Below are 14,277 nucleotides of genomic sequence, written 5' to 3'. Positions count from 1 at the left end.
AGAGTAATATCAGTGGGATGAGAGAAGTGGGAGCAAGTTGGCCAGGGTAGTTCTCGTTGAGAAGGTAACATTTGAGAAAGATTTCAGTGGAGTGAGTTAACCAAGAAGGTATTGGGGGGAAGGGTGTTCTAGGCTGAGAGAATAGCTGGAACATTGTATCAGCAAGCATTTGATGTCAATTGATACTATTGCTGATAATATGCACCACTTTGATCACATGGTTAAGGTAGTGTTTGTCAGGTTCTTCCACTAAAATTACTATTTTCTTCCCTTTAATGAATATTTTGAGGTGATGATTTGAGACTGTGTAGATAACCTCTTCCTCATCAAACTTTCTTCCCTTAGTTTATCATTCATTGATGATGCTTTACTGAATCAATAATCATGATGATATTTATCAAATGTTGATTTTCTATATGCGTTGTTTTTTTTGAGACCGGGACTCACTCCAGTTGCCCAAGCTGAAGTACATTGCTGCGATCTTGGTTCACTGCAGCCTCAACCTCCTGGGCTCAGGTGATTCTCCCACTTCAGCCTTTCAAGTAGCTGGGACTACTTGAAAGGTGTGCCCTGCCACACCTGGCTTTTTTTTTTTTTTTTTTTTTTTTAGTATTTTTAGTAGAGATGGGATTTTGCTATGTTGCCCATGAGTCTACTGAACTCCTGGACTCAAGCAATCTGCCTGCCTCAGCCTCCCAGAATGCTGGGATTACAGGCACAAGCCACTGCACCTGGCACCATTATTCCATTTACATTCATTGGCATTCTACTATAAGGAAGAGATTTTCCTCCTCTCATTTATTTATTTATATCCATATAGTCTCACAAATTGCCAATTATTTCAGGAAACTACAATCCATTACTCATTATTTATTCTGATACTCAAATTGTCCTAGATTTAGCCAGTCAGAGCCCCTTCAAACTAGCTCCTGTGTCCTTCTGCCATGTGCCTAGCATTTTTGAGCACTACTTTACTTTCTAATAAACAAGATGTTCTAGGCTTGTGTAATTTCATAGACTCAGCTCTGGAATCACACATTTTTTTTCCAAAGAACAGTCAACATTAGGTATGCTCATTGCTACTGGCATATCGTCATGTGTGTACACACACATACACACCCACAGGCCTGCACATACATCTATATCTACCTATTAGAAACCATGAGTTCTGAGATCTCCAATACCACAGGGTTCATGCTAGTTTTCCAGTTTTCATATTTGTAATTCCCTTCTCTGATAATGAGAAACTTGGTTCCCATTATCCTCAAATATATTTATTTATTTGCCTAATGCCAGAATACACTAAAAGTAGTTTCAGAATTGCTAAGTCATACCATTACAAAAAAAACCCTAGCAACAGGAGTTCAATATTTATTTATAGTGTTTTTTAAAAATCTTTTTCTGAGGTTGTGTATTTTAGGTTAATTCATCCCAATCCACTCCCCCTTCAGTATGGTTATATTATTCATTCAAAATATAGTTTGTTTTTATTTGTTTCAATTTCAGGGTTTTCCCCCATCCTGGTCAATTTTATTATCTTTTTTTTTTTTTAGTTTGTTGACAAAGAGTCACTTTATAAAATATTTGAAGAGATTTATTCTGAGCCAAATATGAGTGACCAATGGCCTGTGACACATCCCTCAGATTCTGAGAACATGTGCCCAAGGTGGTCAGGGCACAACTTGGTTTTACACATTTTAGGGAGACATGAGACATTAATCAAATACATTTAAGGTATACATTAGTTAGGTCCAGAAAGGCGGGACAACTTGAAGCAGGGAGGGGTGCAGTGTTCCAGGTTATAGGTAGATTTTAAAATTTTCTGATTGGCAATTGGTTGAAAGAGAATAGAAAGGAATGTCTGGGTTATCATAAGTAATTGTGGAGACCAAAGTTTTATCATGGAGATGAAGCCTCCAGGTAGCAGGCTTTAGAGAGAATAGATTATAAATGCTTCTTATCAGTATTAAGGTCTGTATTGACATTAAATGCTGGTTGGTTTTTCCTGAATTCCAAAAGGGAGGAGGGCATAATGAAGCATGTCCAACCCCTGCTTCCTGGCATAGCCTGAACCAATTTTTCAGGTTAACTTTGGAGTGCCCTGGCCGAGAAGAGGGTTTCATTCAGATGGTTGGTGGGGTTGGGGGTGTTAGAATTTTATTTTTGGTTTACAAGTTTTGTTTACCTTTTTACTCTCAGAAAAGATCATAGTGGGTTTTTTAAATGAGATTTTGTTTTTAACTTTTTAAAAAACCTTTTTAATTTTTAATTTTTTAGATTTGGGGGTACATGTGCAGGTTTGTCATATGGATATATTGTGTAATGCTAGGGTTTGGGCTCTACTGAACCCATCCCCCAGATAGTGACCATAGTACCCAATCAGTAGATTTTCAACCCTTGCCCCTCTCCCTCCCAACCACCTTTTGAAGTCCCCAGTTGTCTGTTGTTTCCATCTTTATGTTTGTGTTATTATCATTATTTATGAGTATCTACATCATTAATATGGCTTAAAAGTTAAAACTCTATACAAAGGTATTTTCAGAGAAGTGTCACTTTCCCTCCTCCCTCTATTAATTCCTATCCAACCCTTGTAGACAATCAGTTTAAGTAGTTTCTGGTATATCCTTCCTGTGTCTTTTTTTGCAAAGTAATTAGCGATGCATATTTATATAGATGGTGCCTAAAGCCATGAAACTGAATGAGTTTAGATGGAGAAGAGAAGAGAACCAATGGCTAAGACTGGGTCAGTCTTATATTAAGAGTTCAGGGAGAAAAAAGGAGCGAGCAGAGGAGAAAAGGAGCGACAATGAAGAAGATGTCCTGGAGGCCCTGGGGAGAAGCATAATAAGGAGAAGGGAATAATCAGCAGTGCCAAGTGCTGTTGGCAGGTCAGATAAGATGACTGAGAATTAATTGGGCATTTGAGTTAGCAACATGGAAGCACCAGTGAACTTGTCAGGGCAGCCTTTTGGGAATGAATTCTTGATTGAAGTGGATTAAAGGGAGAATGGAAGGAGAGGAACTAGAGACCGCAGGCACAGGCAGCTTTTTTAAGGAATTTTATTGCAACAAGAAGCAAAGAAATGGGTGGTAGCTGGAAGGAAAAGTGGAGTCCACAGAAGATTGTTTCTTCATTTTTAAATGTTGTATGCTGAGAGAAATGATCTTGTAGAGAGGGAAGAAGTGCTGCTGGGATGTCCTTGAGTAGGCAAACGTGGATAGGATCCCGTGCCCAAGTCGGGACTTACCTTTATGGAGCCTGTAAATTTCCTCTGTGGAAGAAATTTCCTCCCCACAGGCAGGAAGCAGAGCATGTGCCTGCAGGTGCTGACAGGTAGGTGGCTTTGCAGATACGAGCTGGTGGACATTCACTTCTGATTTCTTCCATTTTCAGTGAAGTAGGAAGGATCAACAGCAGAGAAGAGGATGGGGAGGAGGTGTTGAGTATTGAGGAAGAAGTTGTGAAATCCTTTGTTGCAGAGGGTAGAAGAATGAATGAATAGTAATATGTGGTATGAATGACTGCAACTTTCATGTCCCTCTCTTAAGTTCACAGTCATGGATTTGAAGTGAGACCAGTGTGCATTTCTCTAGCACACTGGTGATGCAAATGCAGGAGTAGAATGGCGGAGAGTTGGATTTTGCAAGTGAGCATGACAAAGCAAGAGGGGTGCAAAGGAGTCAAGGGTATGTGCCAGGGAATGGTGTATAATAATTGATCATGGGGTTTAGGTGGCTAAAAAGAGATTGAGGATATTAGGAGGGTAAGGAGCAGGAGAAGGATGTTCAGATCCTTGGTGGGATTGGGGCACTAGATGGGTACACTGGAAAGATAGAAGATGGTGGTCACACAGTGAGATGAATGAAACACAACGTATGGAGGGGCTGCAGTCTGGTACTGACAAGGTCCAGGGTATAGCCATGGAGTGATGAGCTGAGGTAGGGAGGACAAGAGCATAAGAGGAAAGGAGTCCCAGGAACTGAGAGGCCAGGATACTGGAAGGATTGGTGTGTATATTGTATATACTGAAATGCCTAAGAAGAATGACAGGAAGTAGTATTGAAGAGAGAGCCACAGTGAGCCAGAAGCCAAAGTCAGAGAAATATGGGGGTTGGTAGATAGATAGTGTGATATTACCTGATGCCTGAGATTCAAAGCTGGTGCTCTTACTCCCCTTTTCAGGGTTGCCCTACTCTTAGAAAAAGAAGAGGAATAGAGAGAAGGACAGACAAAGGCAGCAGCGAAATTGTCATTTAATGACCATTGGGTTGTCGCCATCGGCTTGTAGCTAGTGCTTTGTTGTATGATGTGAATAGGACCTGAGGTTGGGATCTGGTCCTTCAGCAGGCATGGTGAGAGAAGCCTGAATTACAGATGCTCAGCTGATCCAGAGAAAGGAAGTGCTTTTTCTTAATCATAGTAGAAAATGGTGTAGATATAAATCCTATTTTCAAACTATGCCTACTCATATAGTTTGCCACTGATTACAGGCATACTTCAGAGATAATGTGACTGTGGGTTTGGTTCCAGAACACTGCAATAAAGCAAATACCCCATAAAGCAAGTCACACAAATTTTTTGGTTTCCTAGTACCTATAAAAGTTATGTTTATACTATACTGTTAGTCTATTAAGGGTGCAATGGCATTATATCTTTAAAAAAACCCTACATACCTTAATTTAAGAAATACTTTATTGCTAAAACATGCTGACACAAAGACATGAAGTGAGCACGTGCTGTTGAAAAAATGGTGCCAGTAGACTTGCCCAACACAGAGTTGCCACAAACCTTCCATTTGTAAGAAATGCACTATCTGCAAAGCACAGTGAAGTAAAACAATAAAATGGGTATGCCTGTACATTCTTCTTATCCTTTTTAATGTCTCTGGGCCACAATAACTTGCTAGAAGAGGGACTGAAATCAGCCACAGCTTGGGGGGAGAAGCATTCACTTTCAATAATGTCTGTGATTCAGTGTGTGTTTGGACTAAATACAGATCTGTTGAGTCCACCTCTGGGATCAGAACATAGAACACTACCCTGCGCATTTGAGTATTCTTTTTTCAGCTGACTTTGAGTTATCTTTACTCCTCTGCTCATGTTTTTAAGAAGCTTTTAAGAAGTTTTGGCTGGTCGCAGTGGCTCATGCCTATAATCTCAGCACTTTGGGAGGCCGAAGCAGGCAAATAGCTTGAGCCCAGGAGTTCGAGACCAGCCTGGGCAACATGGCGAAACCTCATCTCTACAAAAAATACAAAAATTAGATAGGCAGTTGGCATGTGCCTGTGGTCCCAGCTACTTGGCAGGCTAAGGTGGGAGGGTCACCTGAGCCCTGGAGGCACAGGTTGCAGTGAGCGGAGATCCTGCCACTGCACTCCATTCTGGGCAACAGAGAGAGACTCTGTCTCCAAAACAACAAAGAGAAGTTATTCTGTTTATGGATTTGTTTGTTCTTGTTTTACAGGTGAAAATTACCAGTCCAGGCCTGTTCAGAATTGTATATATCACAGAAAGACATGATTGCCAATATCCAGAAAACATTCTATCTTTTATCAAATGTGTGATTCATAACTTTTGGATACCAAAGGAATCTAACGAAATAACCATAATCATCAATCCATACAGGGAGACTGTGTGCTTCTCTGTGGAGCCTGTCAAGAAGATATTTAACTATATGATACATGTGAATCGAAATAGTAAGTCCGATTTTATTATACTTGACTTTCTGGATTCAGTTTTTCTGGAGTAACTTTTCAATAAATTGACTTTTTTCTTCTTTTACCAACACTACATTGATAAAAAATCTTTGTTATGTGTTTGTGTGTCTTTTTTACTCCAGTCATGGATTTCAAACTCTTCCTTGTGTTTGTGGCAGGAGTTTTTCTTTCCTTTTATGCAAAGACCCTGAGTCAGTAAGTACTCCTTTTTATATTTTTAACTTTGTGAATGTAAAGGGGTTTAGATCATTTTTTACCACATGCTAAGTATTTTCACACTATTGTGCATTTGTAATTCTTACTTCAGGTTTTGCAAACAATAGGTCTAAAGATGGTATTGGAAAGGCCTTTGAAAACAGTAACAGTTATTTGTATAGTGTGATATGTATATGTTACAAAGTGCTTTCACATATTTTATATATTAACGTATTTTATTAGATCTTGATAACTATGCAAGCTCTGTATTATTGTTCTCATTTTATAGATGAGAAAAGCAACATCCTTCATCACACTACTAGTTTTTATCAGGGCTGGAGATTTGTTCCCTGGTTTTCTGGTCCACACACCTTGCTCTATTACATTAGAGCCACCTACTAGATTTATGACCATGATACAGAAGGCTGAATATAGCAAATATCTGACTCTTAGAGAAACATTTCATTTTCTTTTTTATTACTGACATGTTCTCATCTGAGAAACATATTATTCTGATGTTTTGCTTCTTGGAGTTCTCTCATGAGAAAGAAATCTTTTTTCCAATATTTTACTTCTTAGCTTGTGGATTCTAGGTTAGTACCCAACACTCGTCAGCTATTCTTAACATTGTTCATTTTGAAGCTTTTCCTTATAGTATTACCAAGTGTGTTTAATGTCATCCATGAACTTTATAAACCAGATGATGCATACATAGCATGAAGAATAAAGCCTGGACTCTGAGAAGCTGGGCTTCCTTAATCCTCCAGTGGGCAGATACTGACTTAGGGAAGATTTTTTTAACTTTTTGGTGCCTTAATTTTCTCCTTTCTAAAACCTGGACAAGTGCCTGCTACATGATAGGTGTTCAGTAATTATTGTCCGATCAGATCCTGAATATGAAAAATAACTCATTCTGTTTTGAGTTAGTGGCAAGCAACTTACCATAAATTTCAAGTGCCCATTTTTTTTTAAGAGTATAGGATGTAATGAGAGCTGCCATCTGAGTTTTTTGTTCTTAGTATTATTTATGACTGATGTTGCCAGGTTAAACATGTTTTTCATACTCAAAGTGCTGTTTGGCATTTAAATGGCTTTTATCTGCTTATCTTGACAGAAGCCCTACTTTCTATTACTCCTCGGGAACGGTGCTAGGTGTTCTAATGACATTAGTCTTTGTCTTGCTGTTGGTGAAAAGATTCATTCCGAAGGTAGGCATACTATGTGAAAATGAGTAAAAAAGGGAAATCATGATCTTACAGACATGAAAAATTGATCAAAATTAATTCATATTATGATAGGTTCTAATTTAAACTATGTTTCTTCATTATGTAAACTGGCTCTAAAATGTATCTTTTTCTGGAGTTCCTGATTTTATTTATTACTATATGTAGCCTTAGCTGAGTATTAAGTTTTCGTGATACTTTTTTTGAGACCCCTTTGCTTTCTCAGTAATGTGTTTTTCTTGAGTGATAGGAAGCTATTTCTATATTGAGTGAAAATTTCTATTATCTTTATAGAGCTGGGAATCTCATGATGCTGAACCACTGGGGCCTTGAATAACAGCACTGCTACATCTGGGAATTTCTTTATTATTATTAGTTCCCCAGCCCACCTTAATTTTTTTTTTTTTTTTGAGACACGGTCTTGCTCTGTTGCCCAGGCTGGAATTTAGTGGCATGATCTCGGCTCACTGCAACCTCTGCCTCCTGGGTTCAAGTGATCCTCCCGCCTCAGCCTGCCCAGTAGCTGGGACTACAGGCACACACCACCATGCCCAGCTAATTTTTGTATTTTTTGTAGAGACAGGATTTCACCATGTTGCCCAGGCTGGTCTTGAACTCCTGAGCTCCAGCGATCTGCCTGCCTTGGCCTCCCAAAGTGCTGCAAATACAGGCATGAGCCACCGTGCCCAGGCACACCTTCAATAAAATAACACACTGAACTTAGTTGAGGATAAATAAATAATTCATGATGGTGGTGTTGCAGTTACACTGATTAACGTTTGTAACAGCAGCATTATTTTAAGATAAATTTATTCTTTATAACAGTGCTTATAACTCCAACTTCAGTGTACATGCAAGCCACATGGGAATCTTGTTGAAATGCGGGTTCTGGTTTAGCAGTCTGCAGTGGGGCCTAGGACTCTGCCATCCCAGCAAGCTCCATGTGATGTCGATGTTGCTGATTTGTGGACCACACCTTAAGACCCTAGGGAGTTTCTTAAATTGACTTCAAATCAGTTTGATGTAGGAGTTTCTAATACAAAAGGTTTATGTGTTTGCTTTTATTTTTATGAGAGTGAATGAACCAAAAAATGTGTCATTTATTTTCTTCCACACACAGTATAGCACCTTTTGGGCTCTAATGGTTGGTTGTTGGTTTGCCTCAGTTTATATTGTATGCCAGTTGATGGAAGATCTGAAGTGGCTGTGGTATGAGAACAGGATATATGTATTAGGTAGGTAAATAGAAAAACAGTATGCTCTGTGATTGGTAAAACTGAGATGTACAACTAGAGGCCTTCTTTTGATAGATGTTTCTCTCCAACATCTAAATTTTCATTTTGAACTAAGGAAAGGTGCTACTAAAAATAATATTTTGTTCATCTTATTCCCATTGTTGTTGATTTCAGTTCATTTAGATCTCATTTTAGATGATTTCCCTATGACATGTTTCTTAGTTTTCTGTAGTAATGATCAAAAGAGGAAAAAAAAGTGTTTGTCTCTTTTGAATGCACATGCTTCTGAATTGTGGTTAAGCTCTAACCACATCTAACTGGTAATGTAAAAGCTTCTCTGAAAAGTGGCTGTTTCTTTCTTTCCCTTAAGTATTCATTAGGAAAGGTGAGAAATCCTAACTATAAATTACTGATGAAAACTTGACTTTTCAGAAACACAGAGGCTAAGAAACCATTTATTTTCCTTGTTTTACGTTACAAAATAAATATTTTTATTGTTTATTTTAACTAGAAAATAATGGACAATGAGAGAATCAATTTTCTCCTAACCTTTAGCACCAAATTTCTCACATAAGTTCACTTCCCTCAAAACAAAAGCAATTAAGTTTTTTGTTTTACTTGAAAATTATATATTTTTAGCTTGTTCTTCTTTTTGTGCTACTTTTAAATTACCAGTATCATGGTATGCTCCCCTGAATACTGCACTATTCATCTCTAAAAAACAAGAGCCTTTTCCTATATAATCAGTTAATTATTATCTGAAAAATAATTATATAAAATAATCTATTACCCAGGCCATGATAAAATTTCCCATTCTTGATGGCTTATATAAACTAGGATATGGTCCAGAACCACATTTAGTATCTGTTTTGTCCTGTAAACTGCTTTTAATCCGTAGCAGTTCTTTTTTCATCATAGTGATATGCTAAAGAAACCAAGCTTGTCCTATAGAATGTCCACCTTCTAGATTTATCTGATGACCCCTTTATGGTAGAATTTAACATATTCTTCTCTTCTGTGTATTTTCTATAAACTGGAAATTAGACCTCAAGGCTTGGTTAGATATAAATTAAACACTTAAGATAGAATACCTAAGAGGTGATGGGCACTTCACCTTGGATCATACCCAGAGACACAGAATAGCTTATAGTCTCACAATCGTAATGATGAGACTGAACATTGGATTCAGAGGGTGACTCCCTCCACTGTAAAACTACCTTTTCCTTTTATGACAAGGTAAAAATAAAAAATAGGGTTTGTAGCCGATGGTGACATACAACTATGACTTCTTCCTGACCAAAGTAACCATGATAACATTTTAGTCCAGCGAGGGTGCTGGACTAAAACACAGACATACTTATGTATCATCATAATAATGAGTGTACATCCCAAATTATTGCAAAAGTCAGCCTAGTATCTCATATGGAAGGAGTAACACCCTATGTGCATTTTTCAACCTTACTTTATGGGGTGAAAAACACAAAAATTAAGGTTCTCTAATAGTTCTTACCTTTAAGTCAAGGCTCTGCCAGGTTTTTCACATAATGTCTCAAATTCAAATTTATATTATTTTACCTCTTCCACTTTTCCAGGCTATGTCTTGATAGTTGGATTTTTCAGCTTTGTTGTTTGTTACAAGCATGGGCCCCTTGCAGACGACAGGAGCAGAAGTCTTCTGATGTGGATGCTGCGACTCCTCTCCCTGGTTCTGGTCTATGCTGGTGTGGCCATGCCTCAGTTTGCCTATGCAGCCATAATCCTCCTCATGTCCTCCTGGAGTCTGCACTACCCACTGAGAGCATTCAGTTATATGAGGTGGTATGTATCATTTTTTCCCCCAGCAAATTTGACATTTTGAGCTCTGGTTTTATTATTTGGGAGAGTTTTTGCACACATCATGTTAATCTCATAATTACATTTGATCTGGAGATTTCATTCTGAGCAAGATTGGGGGTGTAGGGGAAGAGAGCTCCAAGCATCTGATCCCATCTTCATGCCTAGTCTTCATTAATCGTTCAGAGCTGTACCACCAATTACCAGGTAATTAGAGCTCAGTCAGAATTCACTAGAGTCAGTGGCAGAAGTACTTGGACTCTGGGTTACCTAAAATATCTTCTTTTATTCAACATTTTCTTTAATTAGAGTCAAAGACCGCTTTAGTGGTATCAGCTGTGCTTATGAGATACGAATTAGGAAACAGAAATGAATCATAAATGATTGAAAGGTATTATTTGTATTTAGGACTTTCTTTTAGGTTTTAAGTTAAGGCTTATGACCTTTGAAGTATAAAAAGAAAAATGAAGTAACCTCTATTGTGACAGTTTTGTTATGTTTCTCCTCAGTCATTGAGTCTGAGCAGCTGTTTTCACGTCAGGTGCACAGATGGAGATGGTTCTTGCCCTTGAGGTATACTTGCTAGACATAGGCATGCATTTCTATCTCTTTTAAGTATTAAAATGGAGACTTGCCTAGGAACCAAGGGTATATAGAGAAAGCCAGGAGAGCTTTCCTGGAGGAGATACTACTACACTGAATCTTAAAGAATGAATAAAAATAACCAGATGAATAAACGTGGAGGGCTTTCCTGATGGAGAGAAAGCCCAGTTTGGTACCATCAGGAGGTAGGCAGTGCTGTCAGTGCAGCAAGCAAGGTGGGCATGGGCCAGATGCATGGCAGCCATGCTAAGCAATCTAGTCCAGTCCTGTACACAGTGGGGTTTAACCATGAGACATTTTAGTTGGTCCACTCTGACTGCTGCCTCTACAGCAGTTATCAAACCAGTTGCTTAGGACCCAGGCAGATACTACGGTGAGTGAGGCTGAGCCAGGGGTAAGGCAGCAGTAACCAGGAGGACTGTGGGAAACTCCACAAAGCAACCTCATTGAAAACGGGGCTGTTACCACTCAGCTTGAGCTGATTGCTCTCGTGTGGGAATATAAGTCCTGTATTGCCAGATCTGCTGGTTTTCTAGAAAAATTGGAAATGGGAATTACGATTAGAATGTGAAATCTCAGGATTTTTAAATGTTGGCATTTAAAAATAAAAATCAAAAATAAAAAGACATTGAACAAACAAAAAATCACACCAGAGACCATAAATACTCATTGGCCGGTGGGATGTGGCCCATCTGTCTTCTGGCACAGCAGGTGGATATAAAGGGGAGGCCCCTGTGGCAGGAGAACAGTTATCAGACATCACAGTGGTCCAGGTGAGAGATGATGAGGCCCTAGGGTAGGACCATGAGACCAAGGCTAGAAGAGGGAGTGAATAAATGTTCAAGAGGTAAAATTGGCTGTGAGGAAGGACACTATGGTGACTGGTAGTTTATGGAACTGGTGACTGTGTGTGTGTGTGTGGCAATATCACAGGGTTAAAATTGTACCATTGACAGGACAGGGAGCCCACACAGAAGATGCTGGTGGGGCTGAAAGGCAGCAGGGCAGGGTTGGAGGGTTGATGCTGACTGGGTCTCTCTTTACCCCATCTGCCCGAGGCAGACAGTGACTCAGAACACGAGAGGTCTTTTGTCAGTGAGGCTGGTCCCCCAATATCTTCCAGGTTCCTGGCCCTTTGCCAGGTTTGTGGCCTGAGGAACTCAGGATGAGTTCCTTCTTCCTTCCCTTTAACCACCTAGCTCCCTGCCAAGAGCAAAGTGTGTTCTGCACAATGGTTCTATAATAATCAAAATGTACTATAACTTCAACTTAAAATTTTGCTAGTGAATAATTATATAAAGAACTAGGGAACGAAACAGGAACTTATAGGTTAAATAACACACCAGAGAAATAATACCTTGATTTTGTATAGTACTTTCTAGTTGCAAAGAGCTGTTTACTTATATTTTAAGAGTATATGGTAACTACTCCTTTGATTATCCTTATTGAACACCTAGTATAGGCCACTTACAGTGCTAAGAACCCTACACAAAATATCTCATTTAACCTGTACAGTGACCTATGAAGTAGATGAGGGAGATATTATTGCTTTCATTTTTAGTATTTTTTTCATATGAGCAAAGTGAGGCTCTGAACTGTTAAGGAATTCCCCAAGTTCATATAGTGAATAAACCTCAAAGCCAGGACTGTGTCCAGGTCTTCTGGCTCAGCATCCAGGGTTTTTCCTTCAGGGAAACCAAGCACAGGTATTCAGAAAAGCAGAAGGAAATTATATCACTGTTTCCTTGATCTAGCTCAGCAAGTATATGATCTTTAAAAGATAATAGATTTATTCAGTCCCAACCCTCAAGAAAAAATATATATATATTTATATATTATATAAATATAATATCCTAATAATTGTGATGCTCATTTATATTTGGAAATCTCTGGTTAAATTTAAAACCACCCCAAAATATTTTTTAAAACTCATTATAAATAAAACAAATATTTTAGGCTGGGCACAGTGGTTCATGCCTGTAATCCCAGCAGTTTGGGAGGCCGAGGTGGATGGATCACGAGGTCAAGAGTTTGAGACCAGCCTGATCAACACGGTGAAACCCCGTCTCTACTAAAAAATACAAAAATTAGCTGGGCGTGGTGGCATGCATCTATAATCCCAGCTACTCAGGAGGGTGAGGCAGGAGAATTGCTTGAATCCCAGAGGCGGAGGTTGCAGTGAGCTGAGATCGCGCCACGGCACTCCAGCCTGGGCAACAGAGCGAGACTCCGTCTCAAAAAAAAAATTAAAAAATAAATAAAACAAATGTTTTAAAAATCTTATTATTGTTACTATTTTTATGAGATTCTTAGATTCCTAAATTTTTATGAGATTTAGGATTTTCTTGGTTGGAAAAAGAAAGTTCTAATCATGATCCACTCGTCATGTAATAAAGGAAAAATTACTATAAATTTTGTACAATATTTGCTCTTGCTCTCTAGGATTAGTCAGAATCACCACCACTAGGTGGAAGTGATATCCCACAAATCCTCCCAGGTTCTTGGTGTGGAGAGTAAATGGTCAATGTTCTAGAGGGTCTGCATAAAAGAACATCTCAAAAGCTTGCTTCTATTAGTGCCCAAGAAAATCAACAGGCCAAGCATAAAAAGAAAAAAAACAAGCTTTTAATTGCCTCTGTGATTAGAAATCACCGAGGAAGAAAAATACAATTAACATCTGTATCAGAAATTGATTCTCAAATGCCTTAGGACATTATTTATGATAGTCCAAGAAATGGAGAAATACACTATTAGGCCCAAACTACATGTTCTCTATACCTCAGTCATGATAAAAGCAATAAAAAAGTATAGATATGATATAGAGGAAGTTAAGAGGTATTATTACTGTTACCATCTAAGAAATGTATTTTTGTAAATTTTTTTTTTTTTTTTTTTGAGACGGAGTCTCCCTCTGTTGCCCAGGCTAGAGTGCAGTGGTGCCATCTCGGCACACTGCAACCTCCTCCTCCCGGGTTCACGCCATTCTCCTGCCTCAGCCTCCCGAGTAGCTGGGATTACAGGCACCCACCTCCATGCTCGGCTAATTTTTTATAGTTTTAGTAGAGACAGGGTTTCACCGTGTTAGCCAGGATCGTCTCAATCCCTGACCTTGTGATCCGCCTGCCTAGGCCTCCCAAAGTGCTTGGATTACAAGCGTTAGCCACCGCGCCAGGCCTGTTTTTGTAAATCTTAAGGATTGAATTAGGCAGTAATCCTGCAACCACATGCCATATTTTAGGAAAATGAAGCAGTGGTTTACATCAAAAGAGCTGGTGGTGAAGTATCTTACAGAAGACGAGTACAGGGAGCAAGCTGATGCTGAAACGAACAGCGCTCTGGAGGAGCTACGCCGGGCCTGCCGAAAACCCGACTTCCCCTCATGGTTGGTCGTCTCCAGACTCCACACCCCTAGCAAGTAAGTCCCGCTCTGCTGCTCGGACCATAGTTTAGTTCAGAATGACTTTAAAAATA

The 14,277-nt window shown here is 39.1% G+C and overlaps 1 protein-coding gene across 1 annotated transcript in view; it reads left to right on the top strand.

The window, feature by feature from the left end:
- NEMP2 (nuclear envelope integral membrane protein 2) overlaps nt 1–14,277 on the top strand; it is a 28,325-nt gene that overhangs the window by 10,628 nt on the left and 3,420 nt on the right. The window contains exons 3-8 of the mRNA XM_030804085.1: nt 5,465–5,696; nt 5,840–5,912; nt 7,027–7,120; nt 8,256–8,370; nt 9,963–10,188; nt 14,045–14,221. Coding sequence (XP_030659945.1) covers nt 5,465–5,696; nt 5,840–5,912; nt 7,027–7,120; nt 8,256–8,370; nt 9,963–10,188; nt 14,045–14,221 — 917 coding nt within the window. The remainder of the gene's footprint in view (nt 1–5,464; nt 5,697–5,839; nt 5,913–7,026; nt 7,121–8,255; nt 8,371–9,962; nt 10,189–14,044; nt 14,222–14,277) is intronic.

Source organism: Nomascus leucogenys, chromosome 22a, assembly GCF_006542625.1.
Source record: "Nomascus leucogenys isolate Asia chromosome 22a, Asia_NLE_v1, whole genome shotgun sequence".
In the NCBI taxonomy this organism is placed as follows: Eukaryota; Metazoa; Chordata; class Mammalia; order Primates; family Hylobatidae; genus Nomascus; species Nomascus leucogenys.
This window is presented reverse-complemented; position numbering and strand designations above follow the sequence as displayed.